This window comes from Rissa tridactyla, chromosome 2 (assembly GCF_028500815.1).
Source record: "Rissa tridactyla isolate bRisTri1 chromosome 2, bRisTri1.patW.cur.20221130, whole genome shotgun sequence".
NCBI classification, from domain to species: Eukaryota; Metazoa; Chordata; class Aves; order Charadriiformes; family Laridae; genus Rissa; species Rissa tridactyla.
The window spans coordinates 81,734,144-81,748,181 of record NC_071467.1 but is presented as its reverse complement, the minus strand read 5'-3'; the positions used below and the strand labels follow the sequence as shown (position 1 = coordinate 81,748,181).

The 14,038-nt window shown below is 41.3% G+C and overlaps 1 protein-coding gene across 2 annotated transcripts in view; it reads left to right on the top strand.

Annotated features, from left to right (window-relative positions):
* Nucleotides 1–14,038, top strand: part of MYO10 (myosin X) — a 170,977-nt gene that overhangs the window by 98,496 nt on the left and 58,443 nt on the right. For both annotated transcript variants that reach the window (XM_054190799.1, XM_054190800.1), the window contains exons 5-18: nucleotides 370–504; nucleotides 1,507–1,631; nucleotides 2,549–2,562; nucleotides 2,687–2,771; nucleotides 3,449–3,552; nucleotides 5,809–5,938; nucleotides 6,860–6,978; nucleotides 7,746–7,892; nucleotides 8,068–8,168; nucleotides 8,404–8,470; nucleotides 9,873–9,965; nucleotides 10,725–10,793; nucleotides 10,979–11,061; nucleotides 12,574–12,682. In XM_054190799.1, coding sequence (XP_054046774.1) covers nucleotides 370–504; nucleotides 1,507–1,631; nucleotides 2,549–2,562; nucleotides 2,687–2,771; nucleotides 3,449–3,552; nucleotides 5,809–5,938; nucleotides 6,860–6,978; nucleotides 7,746–7,892; nucleotides 8,068–8,168; nucleotides 8,404–8,470; nucleotides 9,873–9,965; nucleotides 10,725–10,793; nucleotides 10,979–11,061; nucleotides 12,574–12,682 — 1,381 coding nt within the window. The remainder of the gene's footprint in view (nucleotides 1–369; nucleotides 505–1,506; nucleotides 1,632–2,548; nucleotides 2,563–2,686; nucleotides 2,772–3,448; nucleotides 3,553–5,808; nucleotides 5,939–6,859; nucleotides 6,979–7,745; nucleotides 7,893–8,067; nucleotides 8,169–8,403; nucleotides 8,471–9,872; nucleotides 9,966–10,724; nucleotides 10,794–10,978; nucleotides 11,062–12,573; nucleotides 12,683–14,038) is intronic.

The window sequence follows — 14,038 nt, the reverse complement described above, 5'->3', positions numbered from 1 at the left end:
GGACTTTCTACCCAACCATTGCCGTGCCTTTGCTCTAACTTTGTTTTTTCGTGTTGGTCAGAATTGTTGGATAGTTGTCTGCATTCAGAGAGCTCTTCATGCCTCATGCACATTGTGTACATCCTTGCGCCATCAATGCCTTGAAGTGCTGTCTGAACAGTGGTATGACGTCTAAAGGTAGCTTGCATGTTGTGTTGAATGTCATATTCAGCGAGCTTAAAGGGGTATTCTGCTGCCGTTTGAGTTATCGTTTCTAATCACCCCAGTCTTCCTGACCTCCAGTTATTTAGAGTTTGGAGTGCTGGTCAGACAGAGGGCTTTTACCCTGGCAGGTGGAACTGCGCAAACACTTTGCTCCTCTTCTTTCAGTGGCGAAAGTGGTGCCGGTAAGACGGAAAGCACTAAGCTGATTCTCAAGTTCTTGTCTGCAATGAGCCAACATTCGCTGGAGCTGTCCTGCAGGGAGAAGACCTTCTGTGTGGAGCAGGCTATTCTTGAGAGCAGGTACTAGGTCTTTCAATACACAGGTATTTTTTCCAGAAGACATAAGCCTCGTCATTGAAATAAAAGCTTGCAATGTAATTAAATGTGTGGGTGCATTTACTGAACAATAAAACGAATATTAGAAAGGGGGAAATTTTCCATTAAATAAAAATACCTGGCTGTTCTACAGAGTTGTGAGCGCAGTGGTATATCTTCATGAAGCAAAAAGATGCTGAGTTTTGAAATGCGTGATGCTTTAGTGGTGGCTTTCATTTTGGGCGGGGGGGAGGTGGGGCTGAATTTAAATAATCAGAGTGAGGGAAAGGGTGATGGGAGGGAGAAACCATTGGTTTGGTTTGTATAGCCTGAGGATAAGGTAGAGCAAGATACAGCACGGTGAGGATAAAGTGTGCAAGCGGTAAAAGCGTGCTGAGGGAAGGGAGGTTAAGCAGAACTGATAAGACAGATGAGGAAATGCATCAGATAAATCGGACACGCTCTGCGCAAACAAAAAAAAAAACCTTTCAGTCTTCAAATGAAATAACATATGGTTCTAAACTATTTAAAAACAAAGATAATTTGAGATGCCATTACTTTTGTTTATCGTGCTTCATCTCTGTTTTACCTACTGTATCTTGATGTAATTATTTTTTTTAATTGCCTTAGGACGAGGACTATTTTGTCTACATCTGTCTAGCAATTTGCATGTGCTGAGATTTCTTATTTCTATAATTTGAGTACTGCAACGAGAATTGCAAGCATCTTTTGAGCAGTTATGGATTAAGCTGCAGAGTAGTTTAGTACGATTAATCTTCCTGCTGCTTGAGTACTTGCATCTTTTGACAGAACGTTGAGATGCCCGTTGTTAATAAATTGAGGATAATGCTGAGGATGTAAGCTGTGGCTGAGGAGGGTGTCAGAAGTGAGCTTTTCCGATTGCTGTTTCTTTCACCATTCCCATGTGAACCCGTTGGCATGCTGGTCACACGTTAACGCTCTTGTCATTCTTCCTTATTTTAACAGCCCAATTATGGAAGCTTTTGGCAATGCGAAGACTGTTTACAACAACAACTCAAGTCGCTTTGGGAAGTTTATTCAGCTGAACATCTGTCAGAAAGGGAACATTCAGGGAGGAAGAATTATAGATTGTATCCTCGTTTGGTGATTTTACTGCTGTTTGCGGGCAGCCCCCACGTACCTCCTCTGTGGAGGGCTGAGAGGGAAATGGCTAACCCTTGTCTGTCCTGTCACCCCATCCTGAAACACACACAATTAAACTGAGCTGGTGTAGATGGGAAAGGGAAGCAGTAACACGGAATTCTGCATGTGTTTGTGCACATGCACACATGCATTTATGGCAGCGTGGGGTTTATATGCTCTTGGCGGACCAGGATGTTGTATTGCTACTGCTGGCGTGGTTTGTGTGTGTGTTCCTCCTATGTAGTGAGCTAAAACAGCCTGAGTTCTCGGGGATAACTTCAGTTGTTAACTGTTTCCCTTATTTATTATATCCGAAGATAAGCTTCTTACTTTTCTGGAAAAGTACTTGAAAGAGCAGAGCTGCTGAATTTCTGCAGTGGGAGCCTCAGCAGGTCAGATCCTTGGATTTGTCCTGCACTTGGCAAAATTAGACTCCACCGGAGTACCAGAGGTGTGGAGATGAGGAATATACTGAGGGGATGCTACCTAGTGTTTTGAACATAAGCTGCTTTTGCAGTGGGACAAATTTCATCCTTAAAGCTGTTTCCAAGCTTTAGGGAAAAGAAAAAGCAAAGGAAAGCAGACGTCATTTAAAATCCAGAACATGACAAGTCCTGTTTTGATGGGATGGAGGGGAAGGAAGTGTGGGAACACATTGGTATTAGAAGTTCTGCAATAGCAGAAGAACTTCTGCAGTAGCATTATTGCTACTTTATTCATCTTGTTACGGCAGTAGGCATGTCGCGAGAAAAGACCACGATGCTCTTCCTATTGTCTCAAATGAAAGAAGGAAGATTATAAATAGCTTGCACATTAATTGCTTTTTACTTTATTCCTTGACTGAAGTTTTTCTTCCTGGCTGTAGATTTATTGGAAAAAGTAAGTTGATGTTTGATTTTGATCAGTTAATTTTGTTTGATTTAATATTTTCTTTGAAATTGTGGATAAAAAAAGGCTCCTTAAAAATGATGGCTTAAACGGAAACTATTTTTTACTTTGACAGAATCGTGTAGTAAGACAAAACCCCGGGGAAAGAAATTATCATATATTCTATGCTCTGCTGGCAGGGATAGAAGAGAGAGAGAAAGGTGAGTGGCAAAAGCGCAAGTCACACAACTGTAGTGGCTTTCTGCTAGCAGTCAGCCATGGTGACAGCAGTGGAGAGTTTAACTGCAGAAACCCGCTAACCCAAGGAGAGAAATAGGTTATTTATTCAGCCGGGATTCAGTGAGTGTGAATTTGAGCTCAACTTGATAAAAACGACCTGCTTAGTTGAAGAATGTCACTGAGCTGCCGGTAATTTTTCTCCCAGCTTCTGCTGTGGCCCTGGGAAAATTACTTGGGGACAAACATACCTCATTCTGCTCAAGCTGAATATTTTTGCTGGTACTAAATAACTCCACAGCAACAAAGAGAAATAATTCTGCTTCCTCTAATCCTCTCTCATAAAGAATAAATCCACTGAACAAAAGAAATGACATTTGTATATGTGCAAAATTGCCTGAGGCTGTCTCGGCATCTCCCTTCGGGCCTGCCGTCTTTGCATGCTAAAAAGTAGAGTTAACTCCAATGTGCAGCTAAATAAAGCAAAAACCAGCAAAATAAAACCCCATTTCTGATTTTAATGTAAAACTTTGTTGTGTGCATCATGATAATTTCTGAGCAAATAAATTGTGAACTGTTTAACTCTGGCGTAGTAATTTGTGGAGTGCTTTTGTTCTGGGATTTCTTTTTTCACTCATCCTTTTTTTTCTCTCCTCATTAGATGCTTTTTACTTATCTGTACCAGAGAACTACCACTACCTGAATCAGTCTGGATGTATAGCGGATAAGACAATCAGTGACAAAGATTCTTTCAAGGAAGTGATTGTGAGTTGTTTCCCTTTAGTTTTTTATGCTTTAAAAATGCCGGAGGTTCAGGTGCCTGGGGCCCATTGACAGAGCAAGGGACAAAGCCTTCTACTTACTTGCATGTGCAGCCCTCTCACTGGGGCACTGATCTTATAAGGACTTACATTTTCTTACAACACTTCACTCTCATTTTGAGCACGCCTTGAACCTTCCCTCCAATATTGGATTTTTACTCTTATCGTTTCGCAGCGTGCTATGGTTTAGTGAAATGATTACATTTTGGAATGAAAAGAATATCAGTAAGGGAAGACAGGAAGGCATTTACATGCCTTTGCCCTTCCCTGCATTGTTCTATACTACCGCTATGTCTCTTGCCACTGTTTCTCCATCCCAAAGCTTTGCCCGGATCACGTGGCATCTACTGGGTCGAGCCCGCAGTGCGGCACGTGGGGAGGGAAGCACCTGGGCCTCTGTGACTCTCTAAGTTGCAGCCAGGAAATCCACCTGTATGGAGTAACTTACACAACAGAGTTGAAGAAAATGGAAACACAGATTAAAAGCCGGCTCCTGATGGAGCCTTTCTTTGAATGGCTTTATATCTTATACCCACACCAATTAGCTACAGCAATTAGTCTGTACTGACTGTTAGGATAATTGCTAATTGTTTACTGTATCACGGAGGTGATACGCGTTGGATTTTAAAAATCGGGCAAAATATTTGGTTTTATGCCCTCCACCTATTTTTGCTTAGCTATGTTAATCTCTTTGCCAAATCGACAAATCAATGTGTAGCAGATGCCGCAGTTATTTTTTTGTTGTGTAAAAAAGCCCCTTCATCTAGCATGGCGGAAGGAGGTGTTGGAAAAACTGATGACTTACCTGTATTGTAGTCACATGCTTCAGTTGATTAGCACGACATTTAATTTGTGCTAATCATCCCAGGGTGGGCAGAGCAGGTGATGCTTGCGTGCGGCGGGCAGGCGTGTGGGGCAGGGGCTGAGGCCGCCTTCCCGCAGCAGGAGGCGGACAGAAACCCCACAACTCACCCTCGCCTGTCTCTTCCCGTTATAGTCATCCCCTTTGCCTATTTTAATTGTGGTTTAAGTCCCGGAAATGTTACTCAGGTAACCTTTTTGTAGGAGACAGGGAGGAACCGCACGGTGGGCGTGGGCATGAGCTCCTAGTGCTGCCACCTTTCTTAGAGCTCTGTTGTGAAAGGTCTTCTATGCAAAATAAACCTTCAGCCTTTTTCTCTTTCTGCTTTTAATTGTGGAATGAGTCTGAGGCTTTTCCATTCATTAACTGTTGATTTATGAACGATAAATTGGGTCACATGCCATCTGTCAGATACCTGCAGTGACCGTAACATGGTGAGTCTAATTATAAGGGTATAAAACTGTGATCTGGTCTCAGGCAGGCTCATATTGGACCCAAATTTGGGAAATTCTGGTAATTTCGAAAGGCATACAATTACTTACCTCTTCTATGTCAGAGGAAAGTGTATGTTCCTCCTCTTGTTTTAGTATTTCTTTAAAGACTTGCTCCTCTCCTCATTTACCTAGTTGAGCCTTGATCATTGCCACATTGGTTATTCATAAATTCAACACATTTTATATAGATCTCTTTTTCTTGCTTGGTTTTGCTGTAAGGTGTCAGACCACACTGGTAAGACGTGTGTTTGGGCTTCATGGTTTGCCCAGAACATGCTGCAGAAGGGCTCCTCTGAATTCTCCTTGGCTGAGAAAACAAATGAGCAAATCTTACGTGTTGCTGTTTCCTCCCCCATGCCTAATTGCTAGGCTAATTGGCAAAATTTGGTAAAAACAGAGAGCACGTTATCAGTTACTCATGCAAATTAGTGAAATTGTGTCTGATGCATGACTCAGTAGGGTGTACCAATATTTATACAATTTTAATGAAGAACTTGAAAGCAAATTACAGCATCCTTACAGCATCAAAAGCAGATTTCTTAGAACCAGGGTGATACTTACGTGTTCCAAGGTGTCCCCTCTAGTGGGAGGTGTCCCTGCCCATGGCAGGGGCGTTGGAACTAGGTGATCTTTTAGGTCCCCTCCAACCCGAACCATTCTATGACGATTCTGTGTCTTACAGTGTGTTCGATTTGGGACGAAACCAAAGGAATTAACTCCTGCCAGCCCTCTGTCAGTCCTGACTTGCTTTTCTGAGGCCTGACAACACCATTGGTGGGTGTGTCCTTGTCCCCATTTTTGATTCCATGTGCATGTTATTGAAGAAGCTCACATCTCATTCCAGACTGCCATGGAAGTGATGCAGTTCAGCAAGGAGGAGGTGCGAGAAGTGTTGAGGCTGCTGGCTGGCATTTTGCATCTAGGAAACGTTGAGTTCATCACTGCTGGTGGGGCACAGGTGTCCTTTAAAACAGGTGAGAAGGCCATGCATCCAAATGTAAATGTTTCTTGAGGCTGTGAAAGCCATATTCATTGCTAGTATATCTGACCATAGCAAGGACGAAGAGTGAAGGGGTCTTACTGCTTTTTAGCACCTGTAAATGTTGATTAAAGTGTTATTTTTGTTATTTGTCATGTAAGGCAAATTACTCTGCTGCTGGATGGTAGGTCTTAACTAGGGAAGGACTTGGGCACATAATTATTCCGTTAACAGTAATGAAATTCCATTTTATCTAATTCTTTCTTTGACATATTCTCAAGTTGATAAAATGTAAGTGCTGAAGTACGTTCCTTAACTGAGATCTCCACTGAAGGTATCTTTTGTTGGGGCTTTCAATACCTCAATTACGAATCTGAAAGTATGTGCTAGTATGTCTAAAGATCGGGCTGACGAGCATTTGTTCAAATATGGCAATAGAGTAGCATTACATACTGCTTTAGATACTACATTACAGCAAATTTGCAAATTATCATATGCAAGTAAGAAAAAAATTTAATTGGTTTTCTTTATCATCATCATCCTGAGGGAAGCTGAAATGCATTCATGTGGACAAAGACTGAATTACTGTTTGTGTCTGGAAAAATATGTTAGTGTAAGCAGCAGATTGTTTGAATTCTTGACATGTAACATTAAGAGGAAAATAAATATTTGTGACTTGTGATGAATTTCTACTGCTAAATTCCTTCAGTTGTGCATATTTATGATACTGTGCCTTTTCATGAGCAGCAAAAGCGTATCCTAGAGTTTCTAGTTGTGTTTTTATCTCTAATCCCCATCATTTTAGAAGCATCTTAAATGGTGGTGGTAGTAATAATAATAATAATAATACAACAAATTAGTTTCATAACCTTATACATTTAAGGACATGTTTGTATTTGTCTCTTTCTTTTGCCAGCTCTGGGTAGATCTGCTGAACTACTGGGGTTGGACTCCACGCAGCTAACTGAAGCGTTGACACAGAGGTCAATGATACTCAGGGGAGAAGAAATCCTAACACCTCTTAGTATACAACAGGTAAAGGCATCTCAGTTTTGACATGGTTTCAGGGTCTGTTAAATATTTGGCTTGGTCTTCAAGTCCAGGGAACAACTTGATGTTGTCAGTCTGATGCTCATGCATCAGAGTTGCTAGAAAAAAATACTACATAGTTTTTTTGGGAAGGGTATAATCGAACTTTTAGAAATTCTATAGATCCCATCCTATCATTCTGGCTAAGGCTTGTAGCTTGGCTCTTGTTATTCTTACTAAGCCCGATTGCTTACCTTTTTTTCAAATTCTAATCATGTAGAATATTTAAAATTCTAATCATGTAGAGTATGTCCACAACAGCTGATATTTTTCATTACAGATATTTGTGTCAGGTTGCAGGTTTTGAAAACTTTCAGCAGAAGTAATCTTATTATTTACAAGAAGGAGATTAGAAGTAGGTATACATAACGTTATGCTTACCTCTGGAAAGTGATAAGTTAAGGTGTTATTTTCTGTCCTTCTCTTCTCTTCCTGCACCCTTAAGTTTATAATTTCCTATTTTTTGAATGCTTTCGCCTTGAAATGTAATTTTAAAGCCACATAGGTGTACAGTTGTTATGACCTACACTGTTAAAGCTTAAATTGTGACGCTCTGTAACTGTTAAAACAGTTACTGTCAAGGTACATGGGAATACAAACCTGCTTGCATTATACATTGCTTTATGCTGTGCAAGGGACACCGACCAGCAAAGTCTGATAAGTTCTCAGTTACAGGGGTGGCTGATGCGCTGTGTCGTCCTTCTTTAATGCAGGCAATAGACAGCAGAGATTCTATGGCTATGGCACTTTATTCTCAGTGTTTCGCTTGGGTCATTAAGAAAATCAACAGTAGAATCAGGAGCAAGGAAGACTTCAAGTCCATTGGAATTTTGGACATATTTGGATTTGAAAACTTTGAGGTAGGTTTTAAAAGTTTGTTCAAATGGATTGATATATATGCTTCATTGTTCTACATATCTTTGTCATCTTTGCTGGAACTCGATTATTAAACGTATTATGACTTAAAACAGTTCCTTGTTTGCAAAGTAAAATACTTGGAGTGTATGCATTTTTAAAAATTTCTTGTCTCTGTAGGTAAACCGTTTTGAGCAGTTCAATATTAACTATGCAAATGAAAAGCTTCAGGAGTATTTCAACAAGCACATCTTTTCCTTGGAGCAACTGGAATACAGCAGGTAAGAGATACAGATGAAATTTGAAAGAATTTTGAAAATACCAGTATTCACTTGAAATCTGGGTTCCCAGCCGCCTCATCTTCCTTTGAAAATCTCTGTCTGGAGCTATGCATTTTTAAAAAGCAAGCTGATTTTTCTGTCATTTGCAAGATAAATACATCAGCTCCTCCTATTTCTATATTTAAAATAATGTCATCGTAGTCGTCAATAAAAAGGCCCTCCTTATTTTCCTTAGGGAAGGACTCATTTGGGAGGATATTGACTGGACAGACAATGGAGAGTGCTTGGATCTTATTGAAAAGGTAATAAAGAATTTGATACCAGTACCTATTTCTAGTTTTTGCTCTGAGGTAATATGTCTTTAAAACACTTGCCAACACAAAGAACAAGTGAAAAGAATGGTGGATCTTGCACGTTTAAACAGTGAACTTTTAATCAGATCATTTTCATGCATGGTTATAGTCCAGATCATATTGTAAGCTCAATACATGTATCTTTCCTTCTAGGATCTGTTAACAGTGTCTGATTATATAAAAAGGCACTATTTGGAGATGATTAAAAAGAATAGAAAGAGGAGGCAGAAAGAATGACAGTGCCTTGCTCCCGTAATGGCTTTTGGGATGCGGGTAATCTTCATTTGTTGCCTGCCAGTTTTAGCTTCATCCGTAATTCTGTTTGTGTTCTGATTTGTACTAAAGGAACATGTGAAAGAGCATGAAGTTTCTGCAGAGTTACTGGTAGGAACATTGGCGGTGAGGGGCGGGTGAGGTCTGAGCTCACTGCAGAGACATTATAACTCCGGCTGGATGACAAAGCCGAAGTTCTATATTGTTTCATCCATGTTCACGTCTGCCAGCAGTACAAGCGGGCTGCCTGAGTTTATCTCCACAGCAGGGAGTGCGGCTGCCTGAGTTTAGATGACCACAGAAGCTGATGGCAGTGGGCAGGGGATCCAGCTGCCGGGACGTGACTGCAGTCAGGACGGTGTGGCTTGTCAGGAGCTGCTCTGGGACGGTGGGAAGTGGCTTATTAAAATGTGCACCTGGAGAACCATGTTCTTCCGAGAGGCTGTATCAGCCTGAAGCGTGCTGGACTCATTAATTAACTGCAGGGCAGCTTGGTTTGTTTACCCCTTCATCCATTATGAGAAGTAGGGAACATCAAAGGAAATCGCACAGAGGTATATGCAAAGCAAAGGGAGGTTGTGTTTCATGCAGCGAGTAGTTAAGCTGTGTATCTTTTGCTGCACCCCTGGGCACTGTGGGTGCTAAAAGTTTGCATTGGTTCAACGACGAATTAGATAATTTTATGGAAGAAAAGATTTTGAAAGGCTGTTTACACAAACTCCTCAGATTTAAGGGACTCCTGATCATTGTAGATCTTGGGGGCTGGGGATGTATTCTGGGGTAATGACATTGCACACACCTAAAAACATCAGGAGAACTCTTGCTTCTTCCAGTAGCTTCTTTTTTCTTTATTTTGCCCATATGTCACATGCTGTCTGTTTCAAAAGGAGCGTTGCCAGGAAAATAGGATTGCAGTCCTCTATGAGAGTGGGGTGTTAGTCATGTATGGGTGGTTTTGTGCCTCTCTGCACACAAGAACTTCAAGGACTTTGTGCTTTATTTTTTTTTTCCAAACTGGGAACAACATCTGTGTCCATCTGTGCACTAATTCATCTTCTGCCTCTTCTTGCTGTTCTAGAAACTGGGTCTGCTGGCGCTCATCAATGAAGAGAGCCATTTTCCTCAAGCTACTGACTCCACCTTGCTGGAGAAGCTGAATATCCAGCATGCTGTATGTGATGTTTTGCTCACGTTTTCTGTGCAAATTGTGGAGGGTCTCTTTGCTTCTGTAGGAGTTTGTGGTTCAAATATATATGTGCATAGTTGTAGAGGCTGTTTTGGATATGATCCTACTTCCATGGCAATCCATATCATTTGCTGTTAAGACTGAGTCAGTTACCTGGAAGAACATATCCTTGTTACTGTCCAGTTAAAGGTCTCCGTATTGATGAATAACCCCAATTCTGCTCTTAGTTAGAGCTCTGGAAACCTGCAGTAACTTGGATTACTTGGATCTTCAATTTCCCTCGATTTAATGAAGTATTCACCTTGATGTCATTTACTGAAAGGTTGCTGTTTCCTCTGTCCAGATTAGTGTCACCTTTGTTTGTGATCCTAGAATTATTTTTGAGGATTTCTGGGATACGACTGTATCCACCAATCTTCATAACTGCCAATTTAAGACCGAGCCTTCTTTTTCGAAGTGCCTTTAATAGATGGTTCTGCCAGATGGGTTCAGGTTTAGTATAATGCCTTTTTAGATACTATAAATCTGTTATTACTGCAGTTGAAGCAGCCCAGACGAACAAATCCTATTATCGTTGTAAGTTGGTTGTTTGCGTTTGGAGCACTGATCTTCCAGGGAGTTCAGTGGAAGACAATGGATTGTTTAGGTCTGGGTTGAGAAGATAATGTGACCCTTTGTATCGTTCCACTCCCTGACTGCTACCCCCTCCCCAATATTTTTCTCTTTTCTTTCCCCTCCAATTAGAACAATCCTTTTTATGTAAAACCAAGAGTTGCCGTTCACAACTTTGGAGTGAAGCACTACGCTGGGGAGGTAATTTTCTTTTCTTTATTTGCTGACATTATTCCAAACGGAGTTTTCATTAGCTTAATTTTACCCTGAGGCTGCTCAAAATTAACTAAAGCACTCTGTTCCCTCAGTGCTTTTTACAGTACCGCTCTTGTGAGAGGTGCCTGACTACTTGGCTTGTTGTTTGAATCGGCTCTGTTTCCTGCTAGGTCCAGTATGATGTCAGGGGGATCTTGGAGAAGAACAGAGATACTTTCAGAGACGATCTCCTGAACTTGTTACGTGAAAGCAGGTACGTTTCTGCAATTTTTTATTTTTTTTTTTTTTTTTTAGGACATGATGTTAAGGGCTGTCGTATCACTTAATTCTGCCAGTGTTTATGTTGTATCACCGAATTCTGCCAGGGTTTATCACTGAATTCTGCCAGGGTTTGAATATGTTAGATGTTGTGCAGCATCAGACCTTGACAGAGTTGAAATGAGGATAGAAGAAATATCAGACGTGCCTGTAAGCAGATCTGACTCTAATAGGTTCTCACAAAGTCGGGTTTTCCCACACTGTGCAGTACCTCATCCCTGTTCAGTCCGGGGGTTTCTGGAGAGCTCACTTGCTACTCGGTGGTGAATAAGAAAGCTGAAAGCTGGTGATGGTTTTTAACTGTTTCAGGGTGCCTCCATAGGCAGTGTGTGTGCGTGCTTTTTTTTTTGCTTCAGGTGCAGCCTGATTTGCTTGGATTTCTGGCATTCGCTAATTTGTCTGAAAGCTTAGCGTCAGGGACCTACCACAGTGCAAGCTGCCATATAGTAATTACTTCAAAGGAGAGAATTTCTATAAAGGTTCACGTTGCTGAAAGCCTGAGCTTGAATGTTGTTGGTACCTGCATGCCTCCTGTCATTCTGCTGTGTAAGGTCTCAGGATCCTTACTGTGGTGGTACCCTGTGAGCTGGAGCATCCCTTTTTTTAGGTGTACGGTTGAGGCTCCGGGATGCACAGAAGAGGAGGGAGCTGAGCCCAGGTGTTGCTGTCTCAGCTGCTGCCCTCACCCATCCCGTCCCATCATCCTGCCTTGCTGTGGGAGTTGCTTGTTTGTAAATCCCTTAAGCCCTTCTGTGCAGGGGAAACCATTAATAAGCGATTCCCTCCCTCTGTTGGTTGTTCTGGCTACACGACGTATCCGACGTAATATCTGTCAATTGAAGTATGTAGGTAAAAGTAATAAATCGGTTAAAGCTGCTGGGCCTGCTCTTGCTCTTGCACCAACATCTGTCTGGAGCTCAAGTTAAAAGGTTTCTGTGGAAGTGGTGAGAGGAGGACACCTGCCTGATAGGGTAGAAAACAGCATACACAGCTGGTATCTGAAAGTCAGGCTCATGTGGGTGGTTATTTTGTGTTATGGCCCCAAACCAGCTGAAAGTCTCAGTTTTTAGTCTTTGTTCAGGTGCAGTTCCCATTACAGTCAGCTGGAGTTTTGGTTGAGTGAGTGGAGTAAAATGCAGTAATGACTCTAGGACTTCACACTTCGTTTCCCTAATGATGTGTTAGGAGTGGAGAAGAAAGAACCTCCTTGTTTTGTTTTGCTTTGCTTTGTTTTGGTTTGGGTTTTTTTTTTCCCCCTCTCCTCTGCATAAATTCTGCAAAGGCAAAATCTATTGCTTATTAGAGATTATGGAGAAAATGAATAAACATTTTTTGGATGGAGGAGCTGCTTTCTAAGGGACAGTGCTTTCTTTGCATTCTATAGTGGTGAATCTCATAGTCTGTTAAGAGATAACTTTAGAGATATTCTTTTTCTTTCCCATTCCAGTCTTGATTTCATCTATGATCTGTTTGAACATGTTTCAAGTCGCAACAATCAAGACACTCTTAAATGTGGAAGCAAGCACCGAAAACCCACTGTCAGTCTCCAGTTCAAGGTTGGTTAATGTGTCATCTCTGCTCTGTAGCTAATCAGTGATAGATAAACCCTGCCCAGTAAAGAACAGTTGCAGATTAAAGCAGGCAAAACTTCAGCATCAAAACGTTGCTGTCTCTTCTGTGAAACTGCACTTACTGATCCACTGATCGGCCATACTACCTAGCTTCGAGCAGACACTAACTTTCTCATCACACCATCCACACAAAACTCCTTTTGCTTTCCACTTGCTTATTTGTCCTTATTTTAAAGCTCATCTACGAAGTTGCTCTCTCTCGTCCTGGTTTTTCTTTCTAATCTAAAACCAACCGCAAAATCGCACAAAGCCTTACAGCAGTGTCTGTATGCTAAAAAAAATAAGTACTGAATAAATACCTCATTAAGGTGTTGCCTTGCTTTTTAACTTTAAGTTTGGAAAGCATTTTCATTAAACACCTTTTTATGAGGCTTTATAGCCCTCCCATCAAAAATGGCACCAAATTGAAATCTTGCATAAAGTCTATCTGCAAATTATTTAAAAGAGAAAGATTGGCACAAAACCTTTTCTAAATTGCATGAGTACAAGTCTGGATTAGTTGTCTTTCATTTTGTTTGAATTAATATACATTTGCACTGTTCATTCACTTTTTTTTTTTTTTTTTTTAAAAAAAAAGGAGCAGACTTCAACCCCTTAAGGGCAGATTTTATCCCAATAGACTATTGCTATGTGTTGGGCAGAACAGCGAGGAGTGTATGCTGGGGCACATGCAGTGTCTTTTATTAAAAAACATTAATGTTATATTCCTTGGACAGCCTGCTTTGTGCTGACACCGCCCGTCTCAGACAATACCCACTTCTTGTGGTGGGATGGTACCATTTTCTAGCTCTCTCGGGATAGCAGAAGGTACTGTTTCAACTTAGTCATTTGCACTTTGCAAGGTAGAACATAGCGTAGAGTTCCTCCTCTTCTCCATCAGGGCCCCTGGACAACATAAAGCATGATAAAACGTGAAATCAAAACATCGTTGCCTCTTACCTGAAGCTGCAGTAACTGGCCGTTAACCAGCTGGGATGCTTTACAGGAGGTTGACCTTCACATCATGCCGTCCCCAAAGAATTAGGTTGGGTGTTTTTTCCACGTTTTAAAGCCTTGCAGGGATTAGTCCCTCTCATTTGAACTGAAGATAAGAACTTTGCCCTCACAGTTTTATTCTCGTGATAGGTTGGTTAACTCTTCTTTTCGTTTGACAGCCTGCCTAATGCGGGCCTGGGGGTGCACGCAGAATAGCTGAGGTTGGATACCATCTGTTTCAGCCTATTGCTTAAAGCAGGGCAAACTTCAGATTAGCTCGTCACCTGACAGTGACTTAGAGGCGTG